The sequence below is a fragment of the Pholcus phalangioides genome, unplaced genomic scaffold (assembly GCF_987345545.1).
Source record: "Pholcus phalangioides strain wild (caught in Gottingen) unplaced genomic scaffold, Ppha-v1.0 ptg000009l_1, whole genome shotgun sequence".
Classification (NCBI taxonomy): domain Eukaryota; kingdom Metazoa; phylum Arthropoda; class Arachnida; order Araneae; family Pholcidae; genus Pholcus; species Pholcus phalangioides.
The window spans coordinates 17,669,320-17,690,214 of NW_028301602.1; the positions used below are offsets into that span (position 1 = coordinate 17,669,320).

At 33.1% G+C, this 20,895-nt stretch overlaps 1 protein-coding gene across 1 annotated transcript; it reads left to right on the forward strand.

Annotated features, from left to right (window-relative positions):
• Window positions 1-546: 546 nt before the first annotated feature.
• Arp10 (Actin-related protein 10) lies at window positions 547-20,794 on the forward strand. The gene is made up of 13 exons (XM_089235670.1): window positions 547-790; window positions 3,944-4,016; window positions 6,325-6,404; window positions 7,397-7,505; window positions 9,709-9,816; window positions 10,732-10,799; window positions 11,880-11,965; window positions 12,645-12,680; window positions 13,559-13,656; window positions 16,383-16,465; window positions 17,339-17,420; window positions 18,504-18,705; window positions 20,364-20,794. The coding sequence occupies exons 1-13, from the start codon at window positions 717-719 to the stop codon at window positions 20,489-20,491; spliced, it is 1,227 nt and encodes a 408-aa protein (XP_089091796.1). The 5' UTR covers window positions 547-716; the 3' UTR covers window positions 20,492-20,794.
• The last annotated feature ends 101 nt before the right edge of the window (window positions 20,795-20,895 follow it).

Genomic DNA, 20,895 nt, shown 5'->3' on the forward strand with positions numbered 1-20,895 from the left:
TTCTACATAAATGATCATCAGAAACCTCCGATGTATGGGAACTATATTTTGCGGCGAAGGAATACACTCTCTACCTTTCTCTTCACTGCAAAGTTAACCTGAAACAAACTATAGGTGGTCGTGGCATGCATGCGTTGTTTTTTGCGAATCCTACTCATAAACACTGAGCTGTGGTAATGTGGCACCACTGAGCTATAAGTAAAGCTCAGGTTTTAAGAGAAAGCTCAGTGTAATGTGGTTGGAGCATGTAAATTTTGAAGCGCTGTTGCCATATAATTTCCATATTTGGAAATGGCATCAGTGAATATTCAAATCTTTAGATAAAATCTCTTAACTGCAATAGAAAAATATATTCATTTTTTTATTTCATCTTAAAGAAGACTTACTCGCATTAAAATACAGTAATAAAAAAAAGTACCGAAAAAAATATTAAAATGGAAACATATTTAAATGGAAACTCTGATAAAACCGTGTAGTTGTAGCGCCATCTTTCCGCGATGTGCATTTTTATAAATGGATCAAAACGCTTCTGAGATAGTCAAAGCCGTCTGTGTATACGTTTTTTCTGTTGATAGCTGTAAAGGCGATTACTATTGCTATAATAGTCGTGGCAGACGATCGATGGGGTTTTTCGTACTATAATTAGAATATGTAATAAGTTCTGATGTTATAATTTTGTTTGCGCAACTATTCATTTCTAGATTGATCGATTAATTATGCCTCTTTACGAACCAGTAGCCGTTGCCGAAAAGTATTCGGTTGTCCTAGACATCGGATATGCATATTCCAAGTATGTTTCTTCTCCTCTCTTAAATAGACCTATTTCCGATTCGTATTTTTGTATGGGCATTATATTTTCTAATTGACATTATAATTTTAATTTAATTGACATTATAGTTATATTTTAATTGACATTATAATTATATTTAATTGGTAATTATTATACATTGTGCATAATTATTTTAATTGAGGGGTAATTTTATGAATTTTTGCTCGTTTATTGAAATTTTTGTCCAAATGAAGTGTCGCCAACCATGGTGGGGGGCAGGATCGTCCCAACAGCAAAGAGATACACTACTACTAAACCACACATGTACCTCGTCCATATTCCTCTGCGGAACCTCTAACGAATTGATACATGCGGGAATGTGTGTGTACATGTAGTGAAACCTGGCGTAAAGTTTGTTTCTGTGTAATGCTTGTTATGTGTAGTGCTTCCATCTGCCACCAGTTTTTCTAACTATGAGTGAAGTGTAATGATTGAATAATTAATCGTTGTAGTCCTGTTGCTCTCTGTGGCGAGACTTTTTAATGGGGAGGTCGGCTCGCATTTGCGCCTGGAAGTTGGGAACCACAGGAAACCAACTTCAGCCGACCACCACTATGGCGACGGTGGGGCTCGAACCCGGATCCTCGCGATGCGAGTCCGTCATTATAACCACTCGACCACTACAGTGGCAAAGAGATGCACTGGAAGGCAGAGATCCAACTTATCTCATCAAGTGATTTAGTAAACTAAATTTTGAGTTAAGTATTCTATGCTCATACTGAGTTGGCCTCTGACCTTGATGCGTGAAGAGAGGGTTCATTTTCCAAAAAGGGAAAAAAACTCACCAAAATAGCACAAAAGATGCCAACGGAAAATACCAACCTGCTATATTCCATATGACCGAAAAAAGATAAATGGAATCGTCTATCACAACTTTTCATGACGTAGCCAGAGACCAACTAACTCAGCATGTGTATGCAATACTTCAAAATGTATGCAGGTGTTAAGGGCTGTTCACACGCCATTAAGTTGTGCATAGGTGTTAATGCTTCCGATTTTTTTTCAGCCTTATTAACATCTTCCAATCAGAAATCAAGTTCTTCCGATTTTTCGTATCTTCATTAAAAAAATCCCTGAAAGTCCTCAAATTGATCTTTGTTTAAATGTAAAATCTCTAAGGAAAATACTTTTCCAGTACTTGCGGTTTCAGGCTGACCCTGTTTTCTCAGGAAAGATATGGGGAATCAGGATTTCAAGTTAGAAAAATCAGTAATTGTCACTGAATATGATGTTTAAAGCAAGCAAAGTGGGTAATTATTGCAAAAAAAATCAGAACAGGGAAAAATGTGTTCCAGAAAAACTGGATTTATATATGGTCACTCGTTGCAATTTCAAAAAAGTCCCCAGTTTTTCCCTTTTATTTGTTTGGCACGTTTTTTTTAATGCGAAATGTGTCATCACGGGATAAACTACAGATTTTTCAAGTCTGTGAATTGCCACCTATGGTTGTGAAATAAGAATATAGTCGACAAGTGATTTATTTCGTTGAGAAGTAAGTACACCCGATTCCATTTCTTCAGTTAAGTAGTATCCGCCAGTAGGCCTCGTATAAAAATTATCTAATGAGCATTTACTATATCCATTTAAAATGTGGACACTGTTTTAAGAACTTGCGAACTTAAAATTTTGTTCACTACTAAATCATTTAAAGCGTGTAAATGGTCCTGAGCATGCTTGCCTAACTCTATTCACATACTTAAGGCCTGTTTGTGCAAGTTAAGTGATTTAGTAGTTTACACTCAATTTTAAGTTGTCATGTATTTTAGAATCTATGCTAACATGAAGGCCTGTTTACATGGGTTAAGTTGGTAAGTGAGTTAGTGCTAGTAGCTGAATAGAATAGGGGGGTCTGGTCTGTTTTTTGGATCAAGTAGGCACTACTCTCATGTGGGTGACTTCATTTCCAACCCAACTCTATCAATAGTAAATTGTTGTATGGCAATTTGACCGGAATCTGTTTGGCTTGTATTATCCAATGATCATTCCACTATTGGATTAGTTACATTGGGACGGCTATGATTCCCTAAGCGAGGTTGCAGCCAAATTGGCAGGCATTCTTCTATTGCCAATAGTTTACTTTGCCTCTTTCAAACTTTTTCATTGCCAACCAGAATATTTTTCAAGCCAACGTGTTATACTTTTTATTTTTTGCGCCATTTTCAGTTCTTTTTTTTTTTGGTCATCAACATCTTATCTTGTTTGCATCATTTCTTCCATCTGCTTCGTGGTGAGTGCTGACTGTAGGTGTCACACTCAGCTGCCACTCCATTCATTTTAGCACTGTCTCGAGGTACTCAAACACATTATTAGATGACGGTCCCACGTCTGGTTGAGTGGTAATGCCCTCTTTTGAGTCATAAATTAGTTCTGCTCTCACACTTCAAATAAGTTCATTGTCGCTGGGAATTTGGAATCCAGTGCCATAACTACCTACCAGCTAAGGACAAATCGGGACTTAATAACTACTGGATCTTGGCTCTGGACTATAGAGATAGTTCACCCCTGCCCCCAGGGTCTGAAGAATCACACACCAGTCACTTATGTCCTCTACAATGCACTCAGAACATGAAGAAGAATTCCACGAATTTCCACTATGATGTTTCTTATATCCTCAAACTCAGTTGACGTTTCTTCCTGCTTTTCACGACTCTTTCTTTTTTCTTTCAGTGGGGCTATTTTGAAATAACAACACTGGTGACTTATTGTCTGTAGTGCCCCCCCCCCCCCCAAGCGATCCAGATAGCTGAAGTTCTACTGTATTCCAACTTATGAGCCTGAATTCATCCTGTAACTGAAACTAAGTTTTTTCGTGTGAAATAATTAGCATCGACTTGATGTGTGACCATGTTTTCTAGAAGATTAGAATATGTGTAGGCTGTTGATTTTATTAAATATGGTTCATTGGTACAATTTATTATTGTTCAGCTGTTGAAAAATTTGAAAGACTATGTAAAAGGGTCGGACTGTGAAAAAATAGTAGCCTAAATAGTTTTATTCGTTCATTTTTATTTTTAATTTGGTTTTTTTATCATAAGATGGTTTTTTTTTTATTTAATGAGAGTTTAGATTCATTTTCACCATTCTAAGTATGTAATGTTGACTATTTTTTTCTAGGGTTGGTTTTGCTCGAGAGATTGGTCCTAGGTTCATAATACCATCGGTGGTAAACGATCCTGTGACAGATGAGGTGAGAATAAACTACAGTAAAACTTTGATTAACCTTCACTGTCCGGACCAGGGCTGTGATGGATAAAAGAAATCTCTTAATGTGTATGCACAGTAACTTTATTTCACTGCGGGCTTGGGAAGAAAATAAAATCCTTTGAAAGTGAATAAATACATGCATATTGTATTTAATTTTACAAAATGATCAATATAAACTTCAGTATAAGAGTAGTAATGTACAGAAATGTGTTGTAATACTATAAACGTATGCTAGAGTACTTTGAAATAATTTACCATCTTCATCTATGTCTTTGAGGCTCAAGCTTTCTGCGCTGCTATGTTCTGTATCTTACGCAGAAGTAGGATCTGTGTTGCATTTGCCTCGTCTTGCATTTCAAACATTGTCTAACAACTCTGTCATGACTGAGACCAGTATGTAACATGATAGCAACTGGTTAGTGAAGGGTTTGTGACTCGCCATATCAAACTCTTCCGCCACCGACGATTAGTTACTTCCGCCATCATACGGAGTCACTTCCAGCTTTATACAGTAGGGTGCAAAAGTAATCTGTGGACAATTTTGAAGATGTCTGTTTGTTCATTGATACTCACACATTTTTTTTAGACAATGACAGAGAAACTGACACTTAAACGAGTGACTTAATCTAAGTTTTACTGTGCATTTTAACTATAGATACAGTATGATATATACGGGGTGATTATAAAAAAACTATCCCGACATATGGGCCCCTAACTATCATACCATTCACAGAAACTGAATGAAATTTTGGCATAAGGTATTTTGAGGTATGCGCTCAAGAATGATATGGAAAACAACAGTGTCACTCTAACAGTTACGGTTACAGTGAGAAAATTTTGAAAATATCAAATGGCAACACCAAGTTTTTTGTATTGGAATGCGATCTCCATACTGAAAAACACTAAATAGCGTTGGAATGGCACCTGTAGCACGAAAATCCCCGGAGCTAGGCAAGGAAAAAGTAAAAAGGACTTTGCCGTGCACCAGAGCATTAATGTTCGTTTCATTCGTCACACCGTTTCTTCGGCTGAGATCCCAGCCTGATTAGTCCTCCACAAGGTCATGTGGAAAGTTTGTGAAACACAATAAAATGCTTTATTTTATGCTGCTTCTCTGTCCTTATTGGTTGTCCTCACTTTTAGTCTATCTACCGCCGGTGATTTTCATGCTACAGTTGCCGTTCGAACGCTATTTAGGGTTTTTCACAATGGAGATCACATTCCAATACAAAAAACTTGGTGTTGCCATTTGATATTTTCGAAATTTTCTCACTGTAACCGTAACTGTTAGAGTGACACTGTTGTTTTCCATATCATTCTTGAGCGCATACATCAAAATACCTTATGCCAAAATTTCATTCAGTTTCTGTGAATGGTATGATAGTTAGGGGCCCATATGTTGGGATATTTTTTTTATAATCACCCTGTATATATATACATATGCTTATGTACAGTAGAGAGCCTCGCTAATTAAGTCCCAAAACCTTGAGTTTCCAGATAATCCAAGGTGCTAAAATTTTTGTAAAACTCTTTCTCAAAATATCTCATTTTTTACCAAAAATGAGTTTCATTTCTTCTCATTCTTCCTTTATATGAGAGAAATTTCATTATTAGGGAGGGGGTCCTTGATCCCTACGCTTAAGCCTTCGGAGGACGCCCTGACCAAATTTTTTACGGGCTCTTCTGTAGTAAATTATACTTTCATATCAAGTCCCTGGGTGTGGATCCTCTGTCTGCCTCCTCTAAAAAATAGGTGATTGTCCTCTTGGTAGTTGTGCAATGAATTAAGTAGTTGAAATAAGGACAAACAGGTCAGAGTTGGTAACCTCTCTTCATCCCACTTATAATGTCATTTTCTATTAATTTTGGATAATCCTAGTTTTCAGTTCAGCCGGCATGCCGTAAAGCTCTGAGGACGCCAGAGCTTTTTGAGCATTGGAGTCTGGTCCTTTATAAAGTGGGATTTTATAAGGATCAGAATACATTCAAAAGACCGATACATCTGTTTGTATTAAATATTGGATAAATAAGCAAATGAGAATAAAACAATATTTTTCCATTGCAGCTAGCATGTTTTTGCCCTGGAATTTGATAGCACTAATAAAAATTGAGTGTTTACTTATTGATCTAATTTAGCTATCCTTAAACAAATACGAAATACATATATTTTGGAAGTTTTTTTTTTACCCATTCAAAGATTGAAGAAATATGTTGCCGCTTCTGTATTATGATATCATGTTATGCAGTGCAATTCTGTAAGTTTTCGTTTTGCTTTGTTCCAACTTTATTAGGAAAGAAAAATATGGAGTTACAGAAGTGGAGGAGAGTTGTTTGTATTGCTGAAAGAGTTCATCCACAAGTTGTATTTCAAGTAAGAATTTGTGCGTTAGATTTCTTTCAAGAATTTTTGATCTGTCACCAGTTGGAGCGTTCACATTTGCCAAGTCTGGTATTTATATTGGTTTAATATTATGATCTGCTTTTTTTGAGGACCACAGGGTCAGTATATATATGCTACAGTGTTTCCAAAGTGGTCAATATTGCCTCCTGGGGACAATGGAAAGCATAGAAAGCCAAAATAAGTTTCCATATTGTATATAAACTAGCTATAATGTCTGGTGCTGCCTGGGTTTTCTTCAATTGCTGAGAGGATTGGAAAAGTGACAGACCATTATAAAGGCATATAAACTACTATACATATACTGACAGGATCGAAGAAGTGACAAACCATTGTAAAGGCATGTGTACGTTGGAAATGCATTGCTAGGGATCTACAGTAACCAAAGCAAACATTCCAAAAGTGATTGTTGAGGTCCATTGTTGCTGACAGTTTTTCACCCATTTTGGGCATTTTCCCTGCTCTGATGAACTTTTAAAGTAGCCTATCGTTCAATCCGGGTCCCGTTTGGCATATATGCAAAATTTGTGGAAACAATCTATCTAAAATTGTAGATTTGTATGGAGAACATGCACACACACACTGACAGAAAATCAATTTTGTATGTGTAGACTTATTTAATTTTGCCTAATTTTATTTTAAAAATGGGTAACTAAATTAGTTTTCTTACCCAATGCATCTACATTTAAGGGGCAAACTAGGCAATTATGCAATCATTTCTTGCATCTCAATTGAATGTATTATATTCTTTGAAATGTAATGCTAAATAATCTATGTTTGTTTATGCAAGATTTAAATGCTATGTGGAGATTATTTTTGTAAAAAAAAGAAAAATTCACTTACCTCTGTTAGAGGCAAGAAAATTTTTCTAGTAATTGATTTATTTTACAGGTAAATCTGTCATATACAAGTGGATAGTAATTGTCTACAATTGTTTATTTTGTTAATCTAATTAAATATTTTAGGTACTTGGTAGTTAATCCAAAGGACCGGAGAGTTGTTATTGTTGAGTCCGTTTTATGTCCTACAGTCTTTCGAGAAACTTTGGCAAAAGTTCTTTTCACTCACTATGATGTGAGTATATTATTGTTATTACAGATTGCAATAAATGTTACAAAGTGAATAGTTTTTATGCAATGAAATAATGTGAATGTATAATATGTATGTATGTATACAGTGCTGTCTCAATGCATGGGGCCCCCACCTAGGGGCTTCAAGAGAAGAGGGGGCCTCACAAAAATGAGGTATAGTTGAAATTTTCGAGAATCATACACATGAATTTGCCTGGTAGGGCCCAAGAAAAGTCAATTTGCCTGGAGTCCCCATGGTGCTTCTAAGACGGCCCTGTATTTGTATATATTTTGTGTATAAATGATAAATTTCACATAAGGTAAACTGAGGGAAGTGTAACTGCTTTTTTCATTAGTTGAAGTTCAATCTAGCACCTACATTACAGAAGTCAACAAAACTTCTTGAAAATATGGCAGCAGGTTTTTGAATCATTCTATTTTTAGAGATGGTGCTTTAACCTCATTTTCTTAACTTTGCCGCTGTGGTGGTTGAGTGGTTATAGTTACGGACTCACGATGCGATGATCCGGGTTCGAACCCCACAGTGGTGGTTGGCTGAAGTTGGTTTTCTGTGGTTCCCAACTTCAAGGCGCAAATGCGAGCCGATCTCCCCATTAAAAAGTCTCGCCACCGAGAGCAACAGTCCTACAACGATAAATCATTCAATCATAACACTTCACTCATAGTTAGAAAAACTGGTGGCAGATGGCAGCACTACACATAACAAGCATTACAGAGAAACAAAAAAAACTTCACATCAGGTTTCACTATACGTACACGCACATTCCCGCATGTACCGATTCGTTGGGGGTTCCGCGGGGGGGGGGGGTGCATGTGTGGTGTGGCAGTAGTAGGTAGGGCCTCCAAAAATGGCTCGGGGATCCATGATGTTCTTGGGTCAGCCACCTCGTTGGGCAATTTTCCTGTTGTGGCGTTGTATTTGTATTGGTATTTAAATGTCCCCTTTTCAAGATTAATTTTAATTTTTCAGTGGCTGCTGGAACTTGAGTCTGATTGCTTTGAAATCATTATGTTTGAATCATCATAAAATGATGCTTCATAAATAAAGAAGTGAATGAATATGTTGATATTTTATGAATATGTTGAATATAACCATTCCAGTTTGGATTTGAACAAAGGGAAAAAATTCATTTAAACTGGTAAAAGCCAAAAAAAATTATTGTTCTGAGAAGCAAATTAACAATCTTGGTATGCAGAAAACTCTGAAAATGTTAATTAAAAACCTTGGTATGTAGAAAATTCACAATAATGCTTCCCTCCCTTATAAATATTTATCGACATTATATGAGACAAATAAGAAAGAAAACATGAATTTTTTCACTGATTATCAAACTTGAGAGGTGAAAGAAAGAACAGAACTTCATCACCTGTAATGATATTTTGTTAATAGAACCTTCAATGTTGAACCACTGAGAGGTACGTGTAGTAACAATTCTTTTTCCAAATTTTGCTTCCCAATGCATCTTAACTTTGGTTAGTTGCCCAATTAACATCTTTAATGACTTCTTATTTGTGAATTTGCCGAGAACCTAGTCACCAACTTTTGCTTCTGAAATGTTTTTTGACATCATGTCTATGAAGTTTTGTTTTTCCTCTATTTCAAGACACTCATCTTTTAAGTTTATAGAAGCAAAGCTAGTTCTGACTCGGGAACTTTTTCTCTTTCTTCACACTCGTATCACAGCTGATAAAACCAATGCAAATAGGTACAGGGTCAGTATAAATAAATTGGGTTCCACTTGCTTCAGCACAGGGAAAATGTGGAAGAAATATAACCCTCCTAATTCCTACTTTACCTAGAGGGGGGGTATTAGAATTATATTAAAATGACAGATAAAATAATAAGAATGAATAAATATAGGCAGATAAAATTATTATTAGGCCAACTTGCACTTTCAGAAATATTCTAAGTGTAAAGGGCACAAAACAGGTGGCAACATAACCACAAACATAACTTCTCAGTATCAAAGCTCCTTAGAACCTTCTATAAGCAGATATCATACCAATTGCGTATTTACTGAAAAATAAAGTATGAAAAAAAATCTGCAAGAGACTGTTCCCAGGAGCTAACTGAATTTTACGAATTGAATCATGTGTGGGTCCACTTATTCCCAATTTCCACTTATCTCGGTATGGGCTACCGTATTTCTTTATATTTAAGAATTTATTTTTTATTCTATTTACAGATACCATCTTTGCTGTTTGTGCCTTCACATCTGATGGCTTTGTTCACTCTTGGGATATCAACTGCATTAGTCATGGATACTGGTTATGCAGAGACTACTGTGCTCCCAATATCCTTTATGTGGGAATATGTATAAGGCCAGGATTATGCACTATAAAAGTTATAAAAATTCTTCCATAAAACTTAAAAAATGCTATTAATAAGCTAATTAGTTGAATTTGCTTGAATGTAATTTATTGGCTGCATTTTCAAATTTTATAAACGAACTTCATAAAACTTAGTCAGCTAACCAATTAATTTCTCCTTTTTCCCTTTTTCAAAAGTGTGAAGCTAATAAAATATACTTTCCTGTTTAAAACTTTTTATGAATATATTGAAACTAACTTCCTCATGTTTTTTAACTGTGTTTTTAAATCATCTACAACAAAAAATTATGATAATTCAAATGATTATTAATTAGCTTTCAAAAATTTAAATAATTAGATTGAAAATCTGCTCAACGGCATATGCCATCATAATCAGCTGACTGGTTAATGTATGTTAGTGTTGTTTTCTTTTCCATCCTTAATTGAATTTTCAATTTTTATAGATAGTTTTTTAAATCTTGATTGAAGAATTTCACTTCAATTTTTTTCTTTTCAGCTGTAACTTTCGTATTAAAATTTTATTTTATTTTTTGTTTTTCTTTTATTTTCTTTGCTTGAGTTATAAAATATGTTAGCAATTTGCGAAATATCGATATGCATTTTATTTGAGACAAAAAAAGTATATAAAAACAACAATTGAACATGTATTATTTTTTACACAGTAAGTTGAAATTGTGGATACATTGTGCTACCTGCTGGGTTTTTTTTACTTGGAGGCTTTATCTAGGATTTTTTTTTAAATATAACTATTTTTATATGAATTTTTTGTGTAACAAAATTTTCTTTTTTGTTAATAAAATCATCTCAGTGGTGATTGATTTTATTTGAATCTGTTTATCATGAAACAACTAATTTTTTCTATTCCTTGACATTCATACGTTTATGAAGAAGTTCCAATTCTTGGTGCTTGTCAAGCGCTACCTGTTGGAGGTGAAGCTATTCATAGGTGGGTTAAAATATATCATTTTAGGTTATCCCAAAAGTTTCTTGTTACATCAGCAAGGGTATTTAGTATATTATATTACTCGATTGTATGCAATCAATTTTATTACCTTCCTCTGTCTCTCTGAAAGCCACACACCATCTTTCCAAAATTTTGTGGTTTACAAGTAAATTACCTATCCAAAGCATATTTATGCCATTCATTGCACTAGATCTTTTACTGCAAAGCTATTACAGCAACATTTGGATATTACAGATGAGGAAGGACATCTCAGTCGAATGCTGAGGATATATTTTTAATGATTAAAGACATGGGAGGCTAGTTTATGCAGACAGTATTTTATTAAGTAAGCATAAAAGAATGGATGTCTAACCATGAAAGATGGTGTTGTGCTGCAATGTTCTATAAATGCTTAACTGCTTGCTATGCTTCTTTTTATTTTGAAAGGCATTATTCTGTAACCGGGTATTGACAGGATATCTTGCCAAACCCAATGTGTTGTATTTTAGCATTGATGAGGTATCTTGTTTACTTAAAAAGCCTTTTATTTCATCATTGACTAACAAGCCCAGATATTTTGTTGAACTGACTTTTTATGGAACATTTTTCTCCATCCCTCTTATTTTGTACCTGCTGAAAATAAAAAAAAAAGCCTACTTTCTAAAAAAGGATGTGGCATTTTATAGAGGGTGTATGCCTTAACATATGATGTATGCCTTAACATTTTTAATGCTGATGTGTGAAATGGATTGTGCTTAGAAAAGATTTAATATGAATTTTTGAAACAAAAATAATAATAGTAATTTATAAATGTTATCATTCTGTTCAAAAGTATACACATCGCCTATCATTTAAATTGCTACTAAAATAGTAATTTTATAAAACAACTATCTCAAAGGAAGTGAGCAGCATTATTCCTCATTTTAAATTTTAATAATTTGAATAAGGAAATCAAAAAAATTATTTTTGTGAGTGCCATACAGTTTTAGGAAACTGAGATTCTGCGTCGTGTTGTTTTGTTTCATTCATGAATAAATATCTTTATCTCTTTTTCATAATGTTCAAATGTTTATTAATTCAAAGGAGGATTGAAGCAGAACTTATGGAAAAAGCAAAAGTGAAAATACCTGATTTGGAGGAAGAGCAACAACTTGGAGCTGTTCTGATGAGTAAGTCCAATAAGTGATAAATCTGTTTTAAATCTGATTTCAAATCTTATTATCTTATTTTAATTACTAAATCATATTAATTTGTCTTAAAAATAAATAAATAAATAAAATATTTTTTGTTTGTCTTAGCATTGCAAAGTTCAATTGTTTTAGAACTTTGATACCAATTTGGTATCCAAAAAGTTGGTATGGTACATACTTTCACAAAGTGTGTGATTATAGATCTAGATACATGCATATATGTAAGACCTATGTTCTCATTTACTTTGTTGTATAAAAAAAAATTGTGAATAAAAATGTTATTATATGTACACATATATTACATCACGTGTCAGAAAAATAATGATTGTTTTTTTTTTTCTTATTCTTTGCTGTCCATGAAGAGCTTGAAGGTATAATTCATATAATATATTCCATCATGAATTTCATTTGTCTTTTAACTTTTTTATTTTAACCACATTCTCAGACTTTCTTTGGAAGTTCAATTATCTTCATCAAGAAAAGATAAATCTACATTTTTAAATTAAATTTTTCTTTCACTAAGTCTGTGGAAAATTTAAAAATTTGAATAGAAAATGGTAGAGATAACTATTGTTGTTGTAAATGTTGCAAGTGTATCCTTTCTGTTATTAGATTAACCTCTTTATATTTATTAACTTTCTTCAATTTTTTTCGACAGAGCCATTATCAGAAGAAGTACTAGAAGATGTAAAAGGTATACGCTTTCATTTTATTATATATTTTTTAATATGTATATATTTGTTTTCAAATTTTCATTTCATTGAGCATATTGTGCTATTTTAAAATTATCTATTATTCACATATTGTAATTTCATTAATACATTTTAATTGATCTATGAGTGAATAGATATATAATCCAGAGATACAAATGATTACATAAATGTGTAAATGCATATGCATGCAATCAGGCAAGCTGATGTTGATAAGATATCATTGTAAACCAGTTTCTCCCGAGTGCAAGCATGAGGTATTCATTGCGTTGACCATGAAATATATGTCTAAGTTTCATCATAAGTCTTTGATATAAGAACATTTGTAGAATATGAAAACAATATATCGTCAGTTAAAAAAAATCATCCCTGATCATAAGAGTTAGTCTGATGACGATGAATCTATGTTTTAACTCTGACCCATTATACAACCATCCAATATAGTAACACATTATAACCACAGGTTTCACATAATCCTTGATTACTTTCCTAAACATTTTTACCTGCAGCCACCTCTATTTTAATCCATTATAGTTCTACTTGTTTATTTGATTTAGTGCTAATACGATGAGGCACTTTAGTTCAGTCACACATAAAAACCAAATTTCACAATGTACTGGCTGCTTTGCCCATTCCATGTATTGACACTGTCTGCATCTAACATCAATAATTTTTTCCTTTTTTTTCCGCATTAAGTCAGTCTTCCCAAATATGTTGCTTTCCACTACTTGATGTCATGACTTTCATAATTGCACAATATTAACAGAGAGAGAGAGAGGCACATGTTATGTAATTTAATCTGTGATATTTTGAACTAAAATTCGACCCAGGAAACTAATTGCATAATGTTTTGTGAATACAGTAAGAACATGTTTTGTAACCACTCGAGCTAGAGGGTTGATTCACCAGGCTCATGAAGCAAGGAAAAGAATCAAAGGGACAGTTTCGCCTGACCCAGAGGTATCTGATTTCAATGTATTTACAGAGACATAAACACTGTTTTTTTACATGGATTTTTTTATTTTATTATAGTGTAAAAATAGATACTTGAAGTTTCACAACTTTCGTTAGTCTTATTTGCAATTTGGAAGTTGTGGTCGTAAGAACCTTTATTAATTTTCTGTGATGTTTTGGTTTTAGGTGCAGTCTGTAGTAAGTGTAATCAATTCTAAAACCCAGACGTTAATTTTGCACTCTATTTTTTTTCTTTTTCTTTTACTGTGACACATGGTCTTACATAATAAAAAAACATTAATTATGATCATACCATCTTTGAGATTAATAGTTTCAAGTCTTTTATTGCAATGAACTCTAGCAATAGTTGCTCTGGATGCTAGTCAAACTTTCATCATAACGGTATTTTCTATATCCTTTCAGCAAAAGAAATAATAGTACGTAATTTGAAATTTCAAAGAAAAAACTTTTAATTACCAATGAAATGACTGATGAAAATTGATCACGATGAAAAGACTATTATTATGATTAATAATCACATAGTGGTTATTGCACAATGTGTTTAAGGAGAAAAATGATTAGAATCAGAAAAAGGGACTTTTAGAAATTTTTAATGGTGGTAATTATTGTGAGCCTGTCTGTCCAACAAGTTTGAGAATTTTTATTTAAAATTTTGTCAATCAACACTTGCTACAGTTGACTCTCATTTTTACGAACCCCTTGCAGACTTGATACTTTGTTCATAAAATCGAAAGTTCGTAAATGGGAGAGGCGATAAAAAAAACATGGGAAATAAAAAAATAAGTCAGTCATTCTTCTCCATTTCATACAATCTCGCCTCTCTGAAATATTTTCAGGATGGTGGAACGCCACTGGAACCACCTGCCGTAAGAACGACCGTTTCCTGATCATTGATTGAGGACTCGTGTAATTTTTTTAATCCCATACTTTTTGGCAGTGTCTGTCTTTGTAAGACTTCACACATTAATTGCTTTCAATTTTTTTTTAAATCTCAACTATCAAACACAATCTTTTCTGTTTTTTTCACGTTGCGAAAAGAAAACTAGACGAACAGTGGTTGATTGAAATGGAGACCAATTGAACCTTTTTCCTGGCATGTGTTCACAAAACACCCTGTATGTTGGTGATGATAAATTGATAAACTCTCTATCTTCCCCTTCCTATATTTTCTCTCAAGACATGCAGAACGTCCAAAAATTAAAGTTTACTTTTGATTACAATGAACTCAGAGGTGGCTGAGAGAACAAAATAACCGGGAAAAAAATAGCAGAAGAAAAATGAAGTTTGTAAAATAGAGAATTAATCAAAATGGGAGTTTGTAAAATAGAGCAGATTTTAACATTAGCTCTATGACATGCTGTTTGGGACAGATGACTGGTTCATAAAAAGAGCATGTTCGTAAATTGAAGGTTTGTGAAATCAAGCGACAACTGCATATACCAGTTATATGATCAATTGATCATAAATGTAATTTCTGAAAGCTTCAAATAAATCTGCCACAAACATCTTTTATTACTCATTAGTTTATAATGTAATTTATAATAAAAGTAATTTATAATGATATTAATTGATATACATTTATAAAACAATTTATAATGTAGTATAATAAAAACATTTTTTTTTATTTTAATAAAATTTTGAATGTATATTTGATGTACATGTATATTTAAATTTTGAGTGTACAAAATGGGAAATAATTGTTTAATTTTTCAGCTGGGAAATATCTTTTCAAATATTCTCCTCCTTTTCAAAGGTCAATTCTCAGTACCTTTAAATACATCTCGATCTTCAAATAGACTAAATAATATGTTTTTACTTCTGTTACCTCATAAAACACTTTTGAAGAAATATTTTACTTACCTTATCCCAAAATTTCACCATACATTACTGCGAGAAATCACTCACACTACTAATTTATCATCCTTTAAAAATGTGTTAAGCATAATACATATTTTCACTTGATAGTATAGAAATTTGTTTTTTATAATTTTCTGTTGCTCGTGTATTCCTTATATAACATAACATCTAGTTGTTTTTGATTCTAATCCAAATATATATATATATATATATTTTTTTTTTTTTTTTTTTTTGATGCAACATGTAAAACTGTTTTTAAATTGTACTCCTCTGTTGCCATAAATTTTATATATATGTATATCCAGTACTATCCGTTCAATATTTTGTTTTCCATACTAATTTTTACTACCATTTACCAGAATGGGTCATTTGTTTACTTGACTCCTTGATAAATTTTTTTTCTATATGGTTTTTTTTTGTACTTGTATAATGATAATGATAGATTTTATTTGATTTGAAAATAACATCCATTTACTTTGAGATGACACAGAGACAGGAGGCATGGAGAATGTTTTTTCCTCCTATGGCAGAATTGCTATGACAATGTTTGAATGTTTCCAATATTATATCAACAATTGGGCTAATATGAATTTTTTATTGTTTTAGTTGGAATTTCGCTCGCATACAAAGTATTAAAAACCATTGAAACAAAAGTGCATAGAAATTCTTTTTTCTCTCTCATATAAATTTTGAATGTTGAAACTAGTCCATATTCTGCTGAAGTACTTGAATATGGTTTAAAATAAATAATTTAATTAACTTTTTTTCCTCTGTTGATTTAGAAATCATTTTTTTTATGAAGGTATGAACCGTTGTATCAAATTTTATATTTTTACCCATGTCCATTTTGTTAGCCTCTGGAAGTGCCGCCACCACCTCCTGATGTTGATTATCCCCTAGATGGTGCTAAAATTATGACCATACCTGGTTGTATAAGGTGAGTATTTAAGCTATATTCAATTAACCAAAGTGAAAAATTATTGTGGGATTTTGGCTAATTCAATGTAATTTTTCACAGGTTTTATTTTGAGTAAAATAAATTAATTGAGATTCATACTTATATATGTACGTACAGTAGACTCTCACTAATCCGGCACATATCAGACTAGGGTGTGTCGGTTTATCTGAATTACGGGAAGTCAGTTGAAAAGCCTGTTTAAATAATATAAACTGTGCACAGACATATACTGACATGTTTTCCTCTTTTATGTTTAAAGAAAACCTGCATAAAAAACAAACGTAGTATAGCTGGATGCGCTGCATTATAAGAGTCAACTATATACAGGGTGTTCTGTTAATAGATAAATGAACCCCCAGCCCATGCGTTTCGCGACGCTGCTTACGTCAGATATGGTGTGCAAACCCACGAACGTATTCAGCAATCAACTGGCATCCATCTTTCGTCTCCTCTACACTCAGAGCCTGCATGTGTTTTTCGTGATCTTCACTCTCTCAACGTGGTTTGCGACACCATGCTGCATTGCAATTTTCATTCCTCTTGATGTCTACTAACAACCCTCTGAGTTTGTCGGTCCATTAACAGACCATTCCTGTTGCTTGTATAAGTATGAATACATATTATCACATCAGCATGTTATGCAGGATTTTTTTGTGTGCTTATAATTATTTACTTGCCAGTTAATAACCATTTATTGTTAGTAGTTAGTATTTATTAACATTTCTGAGATTTAAATAATTGACACTATTTTTCTAAGGTTATTTCAACATATATTGTGTGTATGCATTTGGCTTCTGGTGAAAAATCATGTATTAATGTTTGTGTGTGTGTCTCATACTTATTTTTGGTTAGGGAATGGGCAGCAGAATTGCTATTTGAACAAGATGCTGATGGTCATTCCATAGCGACACTGATATTAGATGCTTTGTTAAAGGTTAGCTCTTGCTCTCATGAATTTAATATCACCCTATAAACATTATTTGATGTTCGTTGTTGTGTTAACTTAAAAAAAAATCTAGGTGCAGTGTGGGAGAGGGAGAAAGAATGAATGATTAATGATTTGAAATTAAATTATGGCATAGTTCATATCATTAGCTGTTGGTTTTTCTATCGTGGATGAAAATAGTAAATGACATATCACTTTTTTCCCCTCATGCATATTCACAGTCTAATTCAGTTTATATATAGAGGTTTTTAAAATCATGAGTAAGAATTCTATCTTAGCTAGCCATGAAAGTTTGAAATTCTGAAATTGAAACAATGACAAAAAACATTGAATTTTTATACTCTGTAGCAGATGATTGTTATTTGAGTCCTGATGAGTGTGTCTCTCATTAAGCATAAACTTATCTGTCAGGAACTTGCTTAACATAATTTATTGTTAACTGAAATAGCTGGAAATACTTGATATTCTTCTTCGTTTTGTGCAATCAAAATAACATGCAAATTCACTGGGGCCTAAGAGTCTGCTGCCCTAGATGCTGGGAAATAGAGGGTGCCAAAAGAAGTGTTGCGTCCCTGCACATATGAAATCAGGGTTAAACCAGATTAATGAAATCATATATACTATTAAAAGGATATTGAAGAAAAAAATCATTGAAATGATATCAAGTTCTGCGCACAGTCATGCAAAAAGACATGTTTTCCCTCCTCTATGCTTGCAAAGAGCCCACCTTAAAATGCTGGATTTTTTAGAGTCTTGTATTTGAATGAAACATCAAAATTTCAATTGCATATAACCTGCAGGTGGTGTATAATCCAAAGATGCAAATTTTGTTATTTTGTAGAGAAAAAATGTCAGTAGTAGAGCTGCTCAGTTTTTTTTTTATGGTCACATTATATAATTCAAATTTATTCAGAATTCCCTGTTTCCATCTTGGAAACAGGAACTTTGTTCAAAATATCTATAGCTCTTAAGTACTATATTTCCTCTGTTGATATTATGATTTGGCTATGTATATATTATTATTTTGCATACTATAGAAAAATATTTAAAAAATTCTTTTTGTGATTACAGTGTCCAATAGATACCAGGAAATCTTTAGCTAACAATGTTATCATAATGGGTGGAACTGCTATGCTACCTGGTTTCAAGCACTCTCTTGTAACTGAGGTGAAAATGTTACTCGAAGACCCTAGGTATTGCAAGCGCTTGCCACTCAAGGAAATCAAAATACATAGCCCTCCGGCTAAAGAAAACTATGTTGCCTGGCTTGGAGGTAGATAAAAAAAGTTCATTTATAGTGTGAAATTATATCATTTATGCTTGGCATTTATTATTATTGTATGTAATGCAGTAAAACAGTGGTTTTACTCAACCTTTTGGACTATGAATATGTATGTCGATGCACCCTGTCATGGTAACTAATCCATAGAGAAGCTCAAATCATCACGTTTCTTAAATAGTTTTTGAGGTTTCTGCCTGCCTCAAATTGATAAGAAGTTTTACGTGATACACACACACACTATCAAAATCAGAAGTTTTACATGATACTAATAGAATCAGGAAAATATTATTAATTTAGCTGAATAATGGCTTTAGTCTTTATATAAGTTAAACTTTTGTTCCAATAGCTTCATCCACCTATTTATTACAATAACAACATTAACCTCTCCCTGCATGTCTAATTACACATTGTATTCTTGTTTGTTTCCAGTGTAATATTTCTCAATGAGTTCTAGAAAATATTTACTAAATCTCTCTTCCGCATTAGCTGATATATGGAAACATTGAGACCAGCATGCCAGGAAATTTGAGTCACAAATTCTGAAAAATTCTCAAATTTCAAGAATTAAGAATCGGTTGGATTGGCTGATTCAAAGCTTGTTTGTCATTTGTACTTCAGGATCTTCTTTGTTTTAAGAACTATGTTGGAGATAAATGAAACAATGAACATCTCCACTAATTATACAAAGTACAGATGACACACACAGACAAAGCAAAGACAGTGGAAAAAAAAGTCACATTTCTCTGTGGGAAATCAAACCACCAACCTCTCACTGTCTAGACGAATGCTGTACCATTAAGATTCAGTGGACAGACATTTTCCAACTGTAGAACAATGTGTTCCTTGGGCTGAACGGGACCATGCAATAGACAGCCATCTAACTCAGTAACAGCTTGTATATGGCATTAGCCCCCAAGATGTCAACGTTCACTTATGTTGATAGGTTAGTGCTTTGATTGCCCACAGAGAAATGTGACTTTTCTTTCTGACATTATCTACTCTTTGTATCCAGTCATCTTACTTCTTGAAGTACATTAGAGATAGCTTAAATTTCACATTTACTTAAGCTACCATTAATCTTGGTTTATTGCAAATGTCTGATACTAAGCATGTTTGTTTTTATATTATTTGATCAAGTTTAAATCTTTGTTCAAGATTTGAATAAGCAGAATGAATAATGTAATAATTTCATTTTAAAGTATGTTTAAATACAAAATCGACAGTATATTTCTTCAATCTCTGAACATCCAAAAAACAACGTGCAAAATGCAGTACCATATTTGTATTTTGTATTTGACCGTGTGATAATTAGGTTAGAGCAACAAATAAATACTCAATTTTCATTATTGCTATCAAACTTCAGGACAAAACATGTTTGCTACTGTGAAAACTATCATTTTATTCCAATTCATATATTTATTCAGTTTTTAATATAGATTGATATTGGTCTTCTCTGGATGTACCATGTGATCCTTATTTGCTTTTCTCAGCATACTGGGAACACCCCAGACTCCAACATTCAAAAATCTAGTGTCCCCCCCAATTTTTATGCCATGTCATCTAATGCTGGGGAATATGGTAACTATAATTTTCTATTGTAATATATTGAATTAGCTGCTTCTATTTTTGTTATTTATTTTTTAATCTAGCTGCGACTTTCGGTGCAACTGAAGCTGTACCTTCAAGATCCATTACGAAAGAGCAGTACTTGCAGAAGCGTTATATTCCAGACTGGTCTGACCAAAGCTGGACAGATTCCTCTGGAAAATCTGTATAAAATTTTCAGCAGCTGCTGGTACACACTTTTCAATCAAACTCTTTGTAGCTTGCTAGGTATATATTTAATATGGGGATGTGTACATTTGGGATGTCAATCTTTTTTTTCACTCTTCGTTGACTTTTTTTTTCCTTTTGTTACTATATACATGAAATATTTTACATATTTGTGTTATAAAGATAAATTTTGTAAGCTTTTTTACATGGATGCAGCTCATGCAAAATTAATTTCTGTAAATTTTTCAGATTGCCTTATTTATTTCTATAAACTGCGTGTTTTAAAAACAATACGTTTCAAAAACTATTTGGTGAGTTGGCATGAGTGGATTTGTTCAAGTGATTTGTCTTCTTCTTTTTGATATTTCGTTCATAAAATTGAATACAATTGAACTTTGTTGACATGAG